We start from the raw sequence: 17,520 nt of genomic DNA, 5'->3' as shown, positions 1-17,520 counted from the left end.
ATAAGGATATGCAACAGCAGAGGCATTTCTCCTGTGTATGGTCTGTAATGGCATAGTTAGAAACAGTTTTAGCAAGCAGAAATACATCCCCCCTCTTCCCACCTTCTGCACCTATCTTTCATTTCTGTTTAATAGGAAAAAATCTGAATCTAGATTCTGGAACTGTGTATTCATTTTTCCCCTTTGTATCCCCCAGTGCCTAGCCCACTATCTGACAGATATGTACTAGATTATTAATGAAATGTAAATGTTGATTAATTGATTGACAAGGGAACAACAGATGTCTGTGGATGACAGAGGGAGAAAACCAACTTTTTTTCTTTTACAACATTAGCCCTGGATTGAGATCCCATCTCTTCAGTTTTAGAATCCAGGGAAAACTACCTGACAGATCACATGATCATGAGATCTGAAGATGGAGGGACCCTCTCATTTTATTTTTTCTTAAATTCAACTTTATTCTATTTTTTTTTAAATCTCCCTCAACCTCCTACTTTCTCCACTTATAGAGAAGGCAAGAAAAACAAAGCTCTATGTTACAAATAAGTGTAGTTATGCAAAACAGATTCCCTCAGTAGTTATGTAGGAAAGGAAGGAAGAGAAAGAAGGAAGGAAAATATGCTTTGATATGCACTGAATCTGATCTCTTCTCTATCTGGAGGTTGTTTGTCATGAATCTTTTGGAATTGTAATTGGTCATTGCCACCTCCTCATTTTAAAGAGAAGGATGTTGAGGCCCACAAGGTAGAAGAAAGTTGGCTAAGGTCACCCAATTATTTGGGATTTGGACTAAATCCAGCTTTCTTTCTACTTTACTCTGGCTGTGTCCCCAGGCCTTTAGGTTAAATTGCTTTAACAGTTCAGTTTTATTTCTGTTCTCTACCTGGCCTACCTAGCAGTCAACTTTTAGCATGTTCAAAGAAACAGATTTACTTAGGCTCAGGCCCAGCTGGATCATAAACACTGCGTAGCAGAAAACGCCATTTGAGTCAGGGGGACATTGACCTTGTCAGTTCCTGGTAGTAAAGGCCTCTATTCAGTGCTTTTCATTAAAATCCTCCAGAACTTAGATCTTTCTTCACATATTGGCCTTTCTGTCATTTGCTTTCTTGTTTTGTTTCATAGCTCTCCTGAGGAGAGACTTGGAAATAGGAAAGGCAGATTTTCTTCTCTTAAATTCTCCCTTTCTGATTTCCCCTTTCTCATGTGAGACTTCATTAAGAGAGAGAGAGTGACTTGAATGAAGGTGCCCTGCCAACCTGCAGACTCAGAGTTTGGGGTTCACTCTATTAAGAAGGACATTAACACACATTAGATTGGACTCAGAGGATCCTAATGAAGACTGTTGAAAGAACTTGAGACCAGACTATAAAAGATCAGCTGAAGAATTGAGAATTTTTAACCATGAGAAGACTTCGGTTAGGGACAAGGGGGTATGACAGCTATCTGCAAGTATTTTGAAGAGGGACTAGACTTGACCTGGGATTCAAGAGGTCAGAACTGAGAACAATATGCAGAACTTGTGGAGTCAGAGCTCATCTTTTTGTAAGGGAAAATTTAACAGTTATTATTACCATTGAGAATCGGATTGGACTGCCCCAGGAGGTATTCAGGTGGAGATCAGATGCCTGCTTCTCAGGAACGTTGTAGAGAGGATTATGTTCAAGTACAGATTAATAATAATTGTCATTCAGTCATTTTCAGTTGTGTCTGATTCTTTGTGACCTCATTTAGGGTTTTCTTGGCCAAGATGCTGGAGTGATATTTCCTTCTTCAGCTCACTTTACAGAGGAGGAAACTGAGACAAACAGGGTTAAGTGACTTGCCCAGGGTCATGCAGCTGGTAAGCGTCTGAAGCTGGATTTGAACTCATGAAGATGAGTCTTCCTAACTTCAAGTCAGGCATTCTATCCAAGAGCCCAACACGTATATAATGCTTGCTGTGTGTCAGGCCCTGTGCCAGTAATTAGCCTTTTACAGTTATTATCTCACTTTATCTTCACAACAACCCAGGAGAAGGAGGTGCTATCATTATACCCATTTTATAGGTGAAAAAACTTGAGCAGTCAGAGGTTAATGCTTAGCTAGTAAGTATCTGAGAACTGATTTGAACGGGAGTTTTCTGACTCCAAGCCTGGCGCTCTATCCACTGTAGCTCCTAGCCTTTGAGATCCCTTCCAGCTATGATACTCTGTGATTCTGTGAGGATGGTTGGCACTCTCTTGGTATTTTTTCTACCATTTGGGAATCCTTCCTAGAAAGGATGACTACTCGGAAAGTTCTCTTTGCTTGGTTGGAATGGCAAACACCTTTGTCTCATTTAGTCTGCAGGCTGTACCTCTCAGATTTCTTTGTTGCCCACTCAGATTGTCACCGTATATCCTCCAGGAGAAGAGAGGTGTCAGGGGGTACAGCTGTGACCTTGGCTAACATGAAAATGGCATTTTCACAGGATCCATTCATACATCATGGATGGTCCTTGTGCCATTTTTTCATACTTACTCAACCCGGCTGGAGTTTTGGAATTGGAAAGGAGTTTTACAATTGGTTCCTTCATTAGATTCTTTTTTTCAGTTACCAGAGAAGTACACCTTGGTAAATATAGGGGATTGGACTAGAGGAAGGTTCAGTTATCAAAAAAAAATTTTTTTAAGTTCATGAATCCCAAATTAAGAACTCTTGGGACGAAATTTTCTTTGAGGTACCATTCTATTTTCCATGTTATAAGTTGGACATAGTACATTTAACTAAAAACCTTTTAAAAGCCCCATCTCAGTCAGTCATGGTGGCAATATACCTATGAGTCCTGCTATTAGGGGAGACTGAGGCTGGTGGATTGCTGGAATTTGGAAATTCTAAACTGGGATAGGGATAAAGTTGACAGATTGGCAGAGAAAAAGGTGACTGGTGGCCTCTGAACCATGCCAATTCCCCCCAAAAATCAATTGAAAGAATTGGAAATTTTTAAGACTGATTTTAAGGGGTAAATATATTTAGCTTCTAATCTTTGAAAAGCTGTCACGTGGACTTCATTGCAACAGACATTTGTTTAACACCTGTTTTGTTTGAGGAACACGAGTGATATTTAGGTTACAAAGACCAGAAGTACTTTTTGCCCTGAAGAGGCTTACCTAATATGAGGTAGGGTAGTGACATGGGTAAAGTAATCACAAGATAATTTGGGGCAGAAGAATCTTTGGTTTTTCCTTTTTGTGTCAGTTATTTTACTTCAGTTAAACTTTAATAGGAAATGGTGATTGTCTTTGTTAATGTTTGTTCTTTCATCCGTTTCCTCTCTATGTCAGGTTAGAGCCGTTTTAATTGTATACCTTATCTAGTCTTCATCCTTAATTCTAAATTGGTGTTTTTTTCTTATTAGATTGTAAACTACTTAGGGCAGGGGCTTTTTTTCTGTCTTTGTATCCCCGTCACACCCCCATCACTTAGCACAGTGCCTAGTACATGGTGGGCACTTAATAAATGTTTATTGATTGATTTTCTTAGGACACCTGGTTCTTCCTCCTCCAAGTCTTAATGATGACAAGTGCTGGAATTGGAGCCAGAATCTCAGCTCTAAACTTAGCTACTTGACACTGGGCAAGTCACTTAACCGCTTTTAATCTAGGTGTCTTCATCTGTAAAATAGAGGTAATAATGGAATCCACTTCCAAAGTTGTTGTGAGATTCCAATGGCATAATAGATGCAGAATGCTTTGGAAACCAGCTATTATCATTCACTTAATGCTATCATTCTATCTGCTTCAGAGATGAGGAGATACAGAAGGACTTGAGAAGTCTTTCCAAATTAAAAAAATACACATATATAGCACTTGAATATTTGATGATTTCAGTATAAAAAAGGACGTATGAGGTTGGAAAAATAATGTTGGAAAATGTGACTCACATTTAAGAACAGAAAAGACCACAAAGGCTTTTCAGCGACATGGAAGCTCCGATTTGCGTGAATGTTTGCTTCATGAAGAGCAGATAACACCACCAAAAATGAAATTGATTGTATCTTGACAGACAGGAAGTGACTGCTTACCAATGTGAGAGCCATTTCTGATTGATCTGACTGCATAGTTTGGACCCTTGACTGTTTGGAGCATAGATCAAAAACCCAATTAACTTGGTGGAAAATATAGAAGTAGATTTGTTGCAAGACAGCCTGCAAGTGATTCAGACAGTGCATCTGTAGGCACTCATAAAGTTATGGAGTCAGAGATTTAAAACTTAAAGGGACCTTAAAAACTGGAGCCCAGCTCACTTTTTTTTTTTTTTTTTACAGATGAGGAAACTCATAATAAGTTTACAATAAAATGGCAAAACACTAAACAATAAATTTACAAACAAAAATAAGTTTACGTAAAAAGTCTACAAAAGAAAAGCTGAGTTGGGAGGGATCATTCTGCATTGGAGCAGCCAGGGATGATCCCATGGACCTATCATTTGATTTTTGGGTAGGCAGAGACAATGGAGAAGGCATTTCAGTCGTAAGCGATGATGTGAAGAAAAGACTTGGAAAGAGGAAAGCTCAGAATATTTGCTGAATGGAATTTTGTTTTCTTTTATTCTGTATTTTCCAAGATGATGTGAAAAATATTTTATATTTCTCTTTTTAAAAAACCATTAAGTTACTTTTTAATTCTTTTGTATTTTAAGTGATTGCTTATTAAAGTTAATTTAACATGGTTATCTTGGAGCTACTTTTTTTATTTGCTCATACTAGCGGTGGCACCCACATTAGGTATTTATCTCATCATAGGATCACAGATTGTTAGTGCTGAAAGGTATGGTTGAAAACATTTCTTTCAACACCCTTCCTTTTACAGAGAAGCAAAGCAGTCAGAAAAGTGGGTTGTCAATTTTGTTTCTGACCAAGAAAATTTTTTATTAGAAAAATGATAGGTCACTTTCCTCCTCATCTGTGAAAAGAGGAGTGTTGAATTGTCTTTGTTAATGTTTGTTCTTTCATCAAAAATTCAAAACGTTTTCATTTTCTGTGGATGATGAATGAACCGTGCTATATTAATTCCAAGAGTAGGAGTGGACCAGAATCAAGTCATCTTATCTGTCTTCCCACCTCTAGGTAGAACTATATTTAGGGCCACACTCATTAGATAAGCATTACTTCCCAAGATAGAAGGTCATTTCATGCCCTTTCCATTTGTGTGGTTTACTGTCAGCAAATTTTTCAGTAGGTATAAATCGCTTAACCAGTTAATGACATTTCCTCTTCTTGTTCAAGGACAACTCATTATTACTTTGTGTATAAATCCTTCATATTTTAAAATTTTGATATTACAAGTCTGTCTTTGGTCTTCTCATCTTTAGTTTCCTTTGGCACCCTATTTACATTGTATCATCTTTGTGGGTTCCACCCCATGAATGCCTCTTTTCTCTTGGGCAGTAGAGAGTTACTGGTAATGGCTTGTTCACTCCTGAACTTGATGTGGGATTTACTTCTCTGTCTGCTCTTATTTCTGCATGTTTACGTTTTTTGTGTCCAGTATCATGTTTGCTTTTTAAGCTTTACATTCTTGTCCACTTTAACCTGAGTTCAGTTTTTCTCTGTATTCATACATAATGCACAATCTATTTTATAGTCAAGCGTGTGTGAGAGGAGAGTGTTTGTTTCATCTCGTTCACTATTTTCCAACTTTGCCTCCTATTCTCCAGTCTTCATTCTCATCCCCTCCTTCTCACCCCCCAACATTGGCCTCTACCTCTGGAGGCACCCTAGGTTCTTAGAGGTGAGCTTTTGCCTTATCTTGCCCAGAAAAAGGCCTCCTTGTCATGTCCCTGCTACTCTCTTAAAACCCTAAAGGCTGCCCTCCACCCCGCCCACGCTAGCTACCCTCTATGTTGTCTTTCCTCTATTAGATATAAGGTTCATAAAGGCAGAGATTTCCTTGTATTTACATTTTTGCTTTACAGTCAGCACAGTGCCTGAGATACATCAGTAAGCTTTAATAAACATGCTCTCTCTGTGCACTGTCTCTCTCACTCTCTGCTTTCTGTCTCTCTATCTCTGTCTTTCTTAACTCTCTTTGCCAAAAGATCCACAAATGAGGTCATTACAGGTTGAATGCAACTGAACAATAGCATCTATCCATCTCTAATATTTATCTGAATGTTATTTTGTTTCTCTCCATTTTTACTTAACTCTTCGAAACCAAACAGATTTTTTCATGAATTTTTATTTATATTTGTTTTACATCACCTGCATTTTCCAACATGCTGTACTCCTGCCAGAACAGTCACTTATAACAAAAAGAAAGGGAGAGGGGAAAAGAGTTTTAACCCAGTCAACTAACAGAATGAAAAATGTCCCTCATTTCTACTATGAAGGGGATAGAGGGAAGTGTCCTCATGCCTCTTTTTTGGGGTCACGCATTGTCATCACTTTGCAGTGTTCTGTTTCCAGTGTTCTGTTGAAATCACATAGTTTTGCTTTACTTTGTACCAGGTCATGTAAGTCTTCACATGCTTCATATCTCTTATTTCTTCTTTTGTATTTTGGGGAGGCATTCAGGGCTAAGTGACTTGTTCAGGGTCATATAGCTAGTGAATGTCTGAGGTCACATTTGAACTCAGATCCTCCTGACTCCAGGCCCAGTGCTCTATCCTCTGTACCACCTAGCTACCCTCCGTATTTCTTATTTCTTACACCACAGTAATATTCTATTGCGTTCATGGATCCCAAAGAGTTTTATCCCCAGTTGAGGGGCATCTCCTTTCATTTTAATTTGTTACTACTGCAAATACATGTTCCTATAAATATTGGGGCATTTATGGGGCCTTTCTTGTTGTCGTTGACCTCCCAGGGGGTATATACCTGGCAGTGGAATCTCTGGGTCTAAGGGTAGGGATATTTTAGTCACTTTCTTCACATACTTCCAAATTGAATAAGCATGTTTTTCGTTCTTCTAGCTCAGCAAGCATGTTTTTTTCATTCTTCTAGTTCATTGATAAAAATGTCAAGTGTTAGTGGACCAATATTACTTATGTCCAGGCGGCTGATCACTCATCAGTGTCAGTCTCTCTGACTACCGTATTTCAGTCAGCCATGTAGTATATCCACCTTCAGATGTTTACCCAATTAATGGATGAATGGCATGGACACAGTGGAATCAGCAGTATTGTTGAAGACAGGAGAGACCATGGCTACTTCTTTCTCTGGACCAACCAGGTTTATCAGGAGATTAGATTAGCCTGACAATCACTATAAATCACTAAGTATCTATTAAATGCCTACAATGTGTCAGGCACTGTGTTAAATCCTGGGTAGGAAGCAACAGTAATTCTTAAGCAGGACCCAAGGTGTTAACAATTTGATTTTTGTTACAATCTCCACCTAATCTCCACTTTTTGGTAAGGCTAGAAACTGTTTCCTGGATGTCATTTTATCATGTAGGCATATAATGACATATTTGGCAAAGGAAATTATATACATACAGTAGTGCAACATTAGACCTGAACCAGATGTTCAAAATTGTCTAGTCCAACTCTACATTTTCAGATAAGAAAAACTAGGCAAAGAGGAAGGGCCTCGTTACAGAAAAAGTAAACGTCAGACCCTGGAACTCAGATGCCCAAGGCTAGTGCTTTGTCCGTAGCATCATCCTATCTCCTGTTTGTAGAAATAGGAGCATCTGGTTATGGGCAGGGGAGATGCCACTGTCACTTTTTTTGTTTGCCCTGATGGAAGCTGATTGTCTAGCTTCCAGACTAGAATGCCAGTAAGCCCATTACAGAGATCCTTTACTCCATCCCCATTATGACTGACAAGGACCAAGGTGGGACTTGAGAATGGTCAGAGAGAGGGGTTTCTATCGTGGCTCTCATACTTTGAATCACTCTTCCTCAAATTCTACCCCTTGTGTGACAATAGAGGTGATTTTTTCAATAGATCTGAAAGTTCTTGAAAGGTAGAATCAAAACATTATAAAAAGACAACATGTTATTGTGGATTTTTCCAGGATTTTAATAATTTTTTTTATTTGGCTAGACCCAGTTATTAATCGGATCTGAAGTTAACTTCTGTTTTGATTGTGATTCTAATCTGACCCCTTCCCTTTTAAAATCATCCCCTCCCTGCCTGTTTTTCTGAGTGTAGTGTATTTCTCTACCAAGCATGTGTATTTCAGATATGAGGTCCCTGTGATGCTCACTCCCCCAAATCCCTTCCTCATTGTTTCTATACTCTTCTTTTTAGTTGGTTACATTTATTTGTTTTACTGAAGATCCTTTATACAAGGTAGGAACTATTCAAACAGGAAGTCTGTTTTTGATAATTGATCCCTTACATTTCCTTAAATTTTTTAATCTTTTGATTTTGTTCTAATATTTCTTGTTGTTTCCCAAGTCATTGACTTCTGTTTTCTTCATTTTTATTTTCAGGGAGTCCACTATATTATAGTAAGAAAGTACTGTTTTTTATTTTAAAGCTATTTATTGGACTTCACACTTTTTTCCTCCAGAACTCATTTTATTTTCTTTTTAATCTGTTGTTTCTTCCACATACTCTTGAAATCTTTGAGGCCAAGTCTAAGCCTTCTAATTTCTCTGAGATTCTGTTTATACTTACGAAGTTACTCTCTACTTTTGGCTTTAACTCTTAGGTTGCTCTTGATCCACAGTATTATTTCTTCCTTGTGTCTGGTGCCATCTTCTGTTTACTCATTTTCCCAACCTTACTTCCTGATATGGGACTGGGTGCCAGAGAGAGTCTCCATCCCTCCCATACTCTTGGATGGAGTAGGTGGGGTCTGACTTCAACTTGGGATCCTGCAGGGTATTGGAAGGTTTTGGTTTCCCTCTGAATCATCATAGGTCAGAGCCCTGCAGTCTAAAGGGCTCCCTGGAGTGATCAGAATGTGGTAGATTCACACCCACCTCCTACTCCCACCCCCTGCCTTCCTGTCAGAGCACTCAAGCTCCCAGTTGTCCCCTCTCCCAGAAGAGCATTCTAGTCTTAGGGTATCTCTGGAGTATCTAGGGTATTATTGGTCAGCTCTGGCAAACTTTGGGCATATTTACCAGAGTTCCGTCTGATGTTCTTAGTAGGACCCTTCTGTCAGTGCTTGGGGGCTTCTGGCTGTGTTCCAGTCCAGCCCCGCTTTGGATGGAGGGGTTTATTTTTTTTTCACCTTTGATTTATTTATCATTATTCGATTTAGAACCCTTTTAAAATCTTTACTGGAGTATATATGGGAGAACTAGGCCTTTCTGTGACCTTTCCTAACCAGAAACCAGTGCTTATGCTGCTAAAGGCAGGGCAGGCGGGACACTAATAATAATTTATAATTATGTTCAATCCATGTGGCTGAGAACGCTTATTGCATTAAAGTAACGGCTAGCTATTTGCTCAGTATGAAGACCTGGAGGTTTTTTCCATTCTTTATATCCAGTTTGGACTGGTAGCAACTTCTTATAGTTGAGGTAAGTCAGCAAGCATTTGTTAAGTGCCTACTGTGTGCCAGCTGCTGGAGAAGAAAATGTCCTTGCCCATCGTTTTGAAACATTTTCTAAGATTGGAGAGAAATAGAAATCTTCAGTTCCCTTAGTGCTTGTTTTCTCTTGTCAAGCCTGCCCCTGGCCTGCTTTTCAAACCTCACTCTTTGGCCTCCATCAGAACCTTTCAGTCTGTTATGTGCTGCCCTGATGTTCACCTCTAGTCATCACTCCGGTCAGCAGAGAAAAGTTAGTGACTTCCACACTGGAAACAGGACAAGTTTTTTAAAACTTGGTATTGGGGTCATTGTTAGAAAACAGCCTTGTGCAGTCCTTGATGTTGTCCCCCTGAATATAGTCACGTGGGCTTTCTACTTCTTTCCTCCCCAACCCTTGCTTAAACCATGTCAGCGTTGGAGGAGAAATGAGGGACTATCCCAATAGAAATGAGTCTGACTGCACCAGCAGTCACTGAAAGGGTGAAGTTTCTCTTCCTGCATACTAATGAGGTGAGAGTTGTCAGAAAAAACCCAACCCCATGACAAATGATCCTGCTTGGTGCTCACAGCCATGCATCTCATCCCCTTAGGCTGCTACGGAAATGAGTTCTTGATTCTTTCCGAAAGTGGAAGGCTCTTGGGATACTTGCTTTTCTCAGAATCTCTAGTGGGTACCTAGCACAAGAGTCTGGGGCAGGCAGTTACAGCCAGCATGTCGGGTTTTACCAAACTGACTGTCAGATACTGCTGCCTGGTTACCAAACTTTGTTTGCTAGACCTCTTAGAGACCGTCTGTAAGCACGGGGAGAATATGCTCAGACTGCAGCCAGCCTTGAACCCACCATGGCTTCCAACAGGATTGCCTTTGCATGCGGCATCCGTCTTAGGAGTGGAGACATGTTGTTGGTTAAAGGTCCTTTTGTTGATATACTGATGTTGGGGTTGTGAATTTTCTAGATAATAGTGATCCTGTCCCCCGACCACCTCCCCCTGCCCTCCTTCCTCACCTAGTTGATTCTATATCTGGCACTGAAATCTTTGTAACTGTTATTCTTTCTAAGTTTGGAGCTAAGAAATGAAGTAGATTCTGTCTGTTGTTTGGATAAGAGTCGGGGTGGGAGGAGGGGGTGGTATTCTGTTATCATTCTGAGATGCTCCTGTTGTAGTTGTGTGTTTATGGTAAATGTGAAATCCAGCTGCTTTAAATTGCCCTGGGAAGATTAAAGGTTGGGTTCAAATCCTGCTTCTTGAGCATACGTGACATTATGCAAAGTACTTATATTGTCCGAGGCTCTGTTGGTGATTAGACTAGATGACTTTTGAGGTGCCTGCTACTCAAGATCTGTGATGACTATGATATCCTTAGGGACACTCGTACTAAAACAATAGGGATGGAAGCTGTTTTAGGAAAATTTCTCCACCTGGAGTTTTATTTCCCTGTTAATTCACTTGAATTATAAATTAATCTGGCCTCTGTCTGTGTTGTGTTTTTGTCTACAGCCAGAGGTGGCATATCCTGTGTCATTGGTGTAGTATTCTAGGTGGAATATGTTAGTTGTAGGTGTTATTGAGGTTTCCCCAGAATGTATATGCTGTTTGGATTGCCTCCCTAACTCCCAGTCAATCTAACTAGTAGATCTTTTATTCTTGAGCTATCCAGTATATGGCTCTGAGGAAAACAGTTTAAAAGGAGTTTATAGTCCACACCAGTGGTTGTTAAAGTGTGGTGCTTGAGGTCAAAACTAATTTCCTAATAATATTAGGATGTTTTAATTTCCAGTATGGCCGATATCAGTATATATAACCCAATAATCAAAAGCTCTTATTCGTTTTCAAGAGTATAAAGGGATTCTCAGATTTAAAAAAAATTTGAGAACTGCTTATCTACACAGATCTTAGCAGGGCGAGTGAATGTATAGAGGGGACTTTTAATGGTGGCAAATGGACAGAAATCACAGATGAATTAGAAGTGCCCTACATAGCTTTAAGAGTACGGATTTGACTGAAATTTTAGGAGAGGCAAATTGGGTCATTTCTAGAGAACTTGGTTATGCTGAAAGGGTGGTTGGTAGACTGTGCTGATGTGACTCACAATTTAAAAAAATCCATCCTTACTACCCTGTAATCATGCGTAGGAAATTATCAGTATTTAAATTGACAGAGTATAGTCAGATGTTGACTTTAATATGAGAGGCATGAAAGAACAGAGATCTAGAGGATTTTCAGTTAGCATTTAAAGTGTCTCATCATGGAAGACAATGCAATAGCTAACATTGATATAACACTTTAAGGTTTGCAAAGCGTTTTGTGTTTATTATCCTATTTGATCATTACAACAATTCCGTGGTACCACAGTCCTGATTCTTTGTAACCTCATTTGGGGTTTTCTTGACAGAATTACCAGAGTGGTGAGTGGTTTGCCATTGCCTTCTCCCACTCATTTTACAGATGAGGAAACTGGATTAAGTGACTTGCCCAGGTTCATATAGCTGGGAAATGTCTGAGGTTGGTTTTGAACTCAGGTCTTCCTGACTGACACTTAGCTGTTCTTAAATCCTGTGAATTAGGCACTATATCTATTTTACAGCTGAGAAAGTTGAGATCGAGAAAGGTTAAGTAACTTCGAAGATTGCGGAGCTTTTGTCTGAGGCAGGATTCGAATTCAAGTTTACCTAACTCTTAAATTCAGTCAAATCCACTACACCACCTAGCTGCCCAGTAATACTGTGATCTCTCATTTATTTATTCTCTTCACAGTGAACATTAGTTGGACGCGGTTGGGTTGAAGCACCCAGCCTTGTTGGTGTTTTGTTGACCACTGTGCTTTTGTAGGTGAGGAGAGCTAGCTGAACATCCTAGATTTCTCATTTTCACTCTTACCTTTGCTGTTGATCGGTCTCTGCAGACAGATTACCATTGGAACTAAAACAACTTCAACCAGGGCAGTGTGGTCGGTTGTGGGGAGATCCCAGTAGGTATGGGAGATTTGCTGCTTCTGAATACCCCACTAACACCTCTCAGTGAGAGAAAAGGACCATGTGTTTTAGTCATTTAGAAGCTCTACAAAAGGGTACATTTTATAGATGCATAGAATTTTAGAAGTGGAAGAGGACAGGGAACTTGGAATATTGGGGTGCCAGGGAGGCATCATTTAGCACCATTACTCGGTTTTGTTCTTTCCCTGACCCTCTCACCTCTCACCCCACCCACTCCATTACCACCATGGGTGGGTAACTTTAGACAGTTTCCTCCTGTTTTAGAGTTGATTGCTGTAAACAATTTGCAGCTGTGTATGTTGTTTGCCTGCAAATGTCTACCTCCCATTTTCTGCCAAGAAGTCTTGAGTTAGGTCACTCTGCTTGTTAATCTCCAGGATGCAGATAGATAGATAATACAGGCACATGTTTTCCTTAGGCCATGTTCTTCTGGCTTGTGCTCTGTCTAGGTTGGATTTCCAAAGTGATTCCCCTTCTCCAAACCTCCCTGGGGATACAGGTTTGCTAAAGAATATGGTGAATGGTCTTTCCAGGTTTCTCACCTCAGCTGTGTGACTGCTTGTGACTCACAATGGGAATCTGCATTTACTTTTCCTTTGTATATATTTGTGGTCTCCTCTAATACAACACAAACTCCTTGAGGACTGAAAACTGTTGATTTGTGTCTTTGAATCCCCATCTGATCCAATCTATCTGTCTATCTGCTCATTCTTCCATCCACCCATCTATCTACCTATTCATCCATCTGTCTGTCCGTCCATCAAATTATTTTATTCCTTCATCTATTGGTCCAGACTTATGATTTTGTTGTTTGAAGGGCAGAATGACAAGGGGCAGAGTTCTGAAGACCTAGTTTCAAATCCTGCCTCAGACTCATACCAGTTCTGAGACTCTCAAAGCCTGACTTACCTTATTTGTAAAATGAGAGAGTTATACTCAACTTCTAAGTTTGTTTCTAGCTCTGTGATCCTAGGATCCCAAAGTAGGGACCTCTTTTCCTTCCCATTGATGCATCTCTAATTTGTAGTTCTTGAGAGTTGCTTACATCACTGAGAGGCCAAGTGATTTTCTCAGGGACACACAGCTAGTTTGATAATGTATCAGAGACAAAACTTGAAACCAGGTCTTTCAGACCCCACTGCTAGCCTTTTCCCCCGTAGACTGTGCTACCTCTGATTTTACAGATGGGGCAGCTCATAGACCCCAGCAAAGTTAGATGATTTTTCCAATAGTAAGTCTATCTGAGAATTGAACTCAAGTCTTCTGAATTCAGTGTTCTTTTCATACAGTACTGCCCCTGTTTTCAGAGAGCCCAAGTTCTACTTGAGTAGATGAGAAATGTGTGTAAATAACTATTATCTAGGTAGAATGTGGGGAGAGGTCCTGGCAGAGAGCTGCTGTGAGAACTTTGAAGAGGGTAGGATTCACTTTTAGCTAGCTAATTTCAAAGACTAGGGGTGAAATTAGTTAGTAGATTTTATATAATTATAACTTCAAAGAGTGCCATCAAATACATGCCACCACTTCAGGGGGATTCCTTATTCATTGTGGACTTGTTTATAAATAAATGGTTAGTGGTTAGTAGAGTACTCTGTGTGTGTATATATATATGAGTTAAATTTCCTATGTGGCTCTTTTGTTTTAGGTAAAAGTATGGATGAAATTAAGAAGGTCCTCTTACTGGTGCTGGGCTGTGCTGTTCAGGTTGGTGCATGATGTTGGTTGGGGAATTAGGGTTGGGTGAGGGATGAGATTGTTGTAATGATACATGGTGTTTTAGTTAGTTGATGGTACGGCCCAATGATGTAGCAAAGCCAACTATTCTAGAATAAATAAGAACTTAATAGTGTCATTAATTAACCTAACAGATGTGCGTAATACATCAATGACCTGTGATTTGTATCCCCATGGAAACTCCCTTCACCCATGAACGTTGTAGCTCTCTGTAATTTATATAGTCTTAGAGAAGGTCCTATAACTAGTTAGTATCAGAGGTAGTATTTGAAACTAATTCTTCCTGATTCCATGTTCACCTTTTAATAAATTTCACCTTGTGTAGGTAAGCCAGGTAAAGGCAGCATTTGTTCTTTGCCCTTGAGTTAGAGATTGGACAATTCTTTGATAAGTTGCTACATGTTGCTTTTGCTTGGATCTGTGGCTTCATTGCTTTAAAGAAATGCTGGTCAGAAACTCCTGTTGATCTGTTCCTGTTCTGAGATCTCTAGTCTTAAATTAAGAGTTGCTCGGACCACAGAGAAGTTAAGGGACTTGTCCAAGGTCACACGGCTACTGTGTTTCAGGATTCAAATCCACATCTTTCTGACTGCAAGCTCAGCTCTCTGTCCACTCTGTCATGCTCTGTGTGTGTGTGTGTGTGTGTGTGTGTGTGTGTGTATTTGTATGTGAAAGGGAGTATAGAAACTAGAAGGCTGGCCTTGGAGACAGGAAAGCTTAGGTCCAAGTACTACTTCTTGAACATGACTCTCACCCTTTTAGTTAAAGATGAACTTTTAGCTTGACATTGGTGGAGGACTTTTCGATACTGGGAGTTTCCTAAAGCAATGGGATAACATATTGAACATCCCACCCCCAGCAAAAAGTGTATCTGTATATCTACGTAACAGGTCAGTCTGACCACCTCTAATGTAGTGACACTTCAGAGTAGAAGTAGATCTGAGAGTCTCCTCTGACCCTCTGATTTCAAAGATGATAACACCTAGGTGCAGAGAAGTGATTTGTTCCATGGTAAAACTGAGACTAGCGACCAGATAATCATGAGGACTAACGTTTGGGTTGTGCTTTAAAGTTCATAAAATTTCTCTATGTGCAACCAAACTGATCAGTTGCATAGATACATGCATATGTGCTTTTGGGATGCTCAACCTGTTATTTCAGTATTTTAGGGGGAACTCTTAGGATAGAAATGCCCTCTGCAACAATCCTTTGAAAGCTCACCTTGGACTTAAAATTTTTAGATGCCTATAGCCCTTAGAGGTTAAGAGATTGATTTATAGAATTTGTCTCATTGATCCTTAAAACAACCCTGAGAGTTAGGTGCTGTAATTATCCCATTTTATAGATGAGGAATCATAGGTAGACTGAGGTTGAGTGGTTTGCCTGGAGTCAGTTAGCATCTAATTATCTTTGGTAGGATTCAGACTTAGGTCCTCCTGACTCTGCAGTCCATTGTCTCTCATAAGTGCCCACATCTGCTAACTCTCAGGAAAGTACACCTTTACACAACACAATTAGGTATTAGAGGGGTTTCCACCTTGGGCTGCTTGTATGGTGGCCAAAAGAGGATTCTTTGGGACTGGGAACTGACTGCCCTGATCTAGAGTGGTCAGTACTGTGAGGAAAATGCCACCACTGCTCCTGGTCATTTGCAGTGCTTTTTATGAAAGAGCCTCTATACCGGATTCATCATCACCTTTCTTCAGCATGGGACATGTCACCCAAAGGAATAAGGCACTGAGACTAATTAGCCATATGATCCCTATATGGAAACACCAATGGAAGTGTTAACCAAAGCACCATGGGAAGAACTTCTTGGACATTAAGAGAAGTTGCCAGATTTGGCAAGAAGGGAGTTTCCTCTTTTGTCTATCTTGTTTGTTTAAATTCATTTACGTACCTGAGATAGTCTCTTATTAAAAGATGGAGTCTGTTGTTGGCCAAGAAAACAACTTCCATTAACATTTCCTTCCTTTACAGTGTGAAAGGAAAGAAGAGTTTATTGAAAAAATCAAACAGCTGGACATTGAAACCCAGGCTGGGATTGTGGCACACATCCAAGAGGTAGGGTTAGCTTTTGTGGGGTGGGCTGTGTTTTTATGGGTACTTGGCTGCGAGGTACCATGCTAGTGATGATCATGAGGTTTTAGCTCTCAGTACTGGCTTAATTTAAGGTCAACATCATTTGTAATGATTTTTATGAATTTGGAATTTCTATCAGCACAGACAAAATAATTTCATTTGGAAATATGATCACAAGCCAGTTAAAATATATATGTGTACTCTCTCTCTCTCTCTCTCTCTCTCTCTCTCTCTCTCTCTCTCTCTCTCTCTCTCTGTCTCACACACACACACGTCTTTTTCTTTCTTTTATCAGCCCTCAATTAAACCTCCTTTTGTTTCCTACTTATTACCTAATATGGGCTCAGACTATTTTTAAGAGTGATGTTGTCAGTTGGTTTAGGCTCAGAATTGATTTACATACTTCTAAAACGTGCTCTGGCAAATGTTACCCTGCTTTCAAATATTCATTTCTTTTTAAAGAAAAAGACTCTGCTACTGTCAGTAGCAAAGAGAAAAGACACTGACTTGCTGTCATTTTTAAGGGTGAAATTAGAAAATTCTAGAAGTGCTGTTCTCCTACCCTGACCCCGGTACAAGAGCAAGCTTGAGTATTCTTGGTGGGATTTTGCAGCTCTCTCTGAGAGAGAGAGAGAGAGAGAGAGAGAGAGAGAGAGAGAGAGAGAGAGAGAGAGAGAGAGAGTGTGTGTGTGTGTGTGTGTGTGTGTGTGTGTATACATGTGTGTTCAAATGCATGTGTCCATGGGCTTGTCTTGGTGAGTCAACCATTTGCCTATAACAGTCACACTCTTGAGACGATAATTGGTAGTCCTTTGGGCATTTACTACTTTTCCCCCATCTTGAGCAAAGAAGATAGCGCTGTTACTGCTGCTGTTACCACTACAACTAATAGTAATTTTTACTTCCATATAACCATCTTGAGGTCTTTGAGCAGGGCTGTGGTGGATACCTGTAAGGAGTGTTGTAGACAAATAATTGGAATCCTACTAACTAGCTGGTTGGTTGTAATCATAAACTCTGGTAGACTTGAGAGTACGAGGGAGGGGGTGTTGTGATTAGGGGAAGTATAATTGAGAAAGGGAATCTCTCTGCTTAGTGTCATAAAATTGATTTTCAGTTTTAGACTCTGACTGGTATCAGGGAAAATCTTTCTTGGCAGTAGTTTCTGGGGTTAGGGCTACTTGGTAGAAAAATGCATCCAGGTATTCTCAGGACAAGTATGGCTTTGTTCACTAAGGCTTAGTTTAAGATGA

General features: G+C 39.9%; 1 protein-coding gene across 3 annotated transcripts in view; it reads left to right on the top strand.

Annotated features, from left to right (window-relative positions):
* CCDC88C (coiled-coil domain containing 88C) overlaps positions 1-17,520 on the top strand; it is a 221,126-nt gene that overhangs the window by 95,545 nt on the left and 108,061 nt on the right. For 2 of the 3 annotated variants that reach the window (XM_072625525.1, XM_072625527.1), the window contains exons 5-6: positions 14,097-14,155; positions 16,166-16,249. In XM_072625525.1, coding sequence (XP_072481626.1) covers positions 14,097-14,155; positions 16,166-16,249 — 143 coding nt within the window. Of the gene's footprint in view, positions 1-10,238; positions 10,369-14,096; positions 14,156-16,165; positions 16,250-17,520 lie in introns of those variants that run through there. The other variant, XM_072625526.1, reaches the window with a different exon arrangement.

Source organism: Notamacropus eugenii, chromosome 7 (genome assembly GCF_028372415.1).
Source record: "Notamacropus eugenii isolate mMacEug1 chromosome 7, mMacEug1.pri_v2, whole genome shotgun sequence".
In the NCBI taxonomy this organism is placed as follows: Eukaryota; Metazoa; Chordata; class Mammalia; order Diprotodontia; family Macropodidae; genus Notamacropus; species Notamacropus eugenii.
The sequence above is the reverse complement of the archived record's forward strand: the minus strand, read 5'-3'. Positions and strand labels throughout refer to the sequence as shown.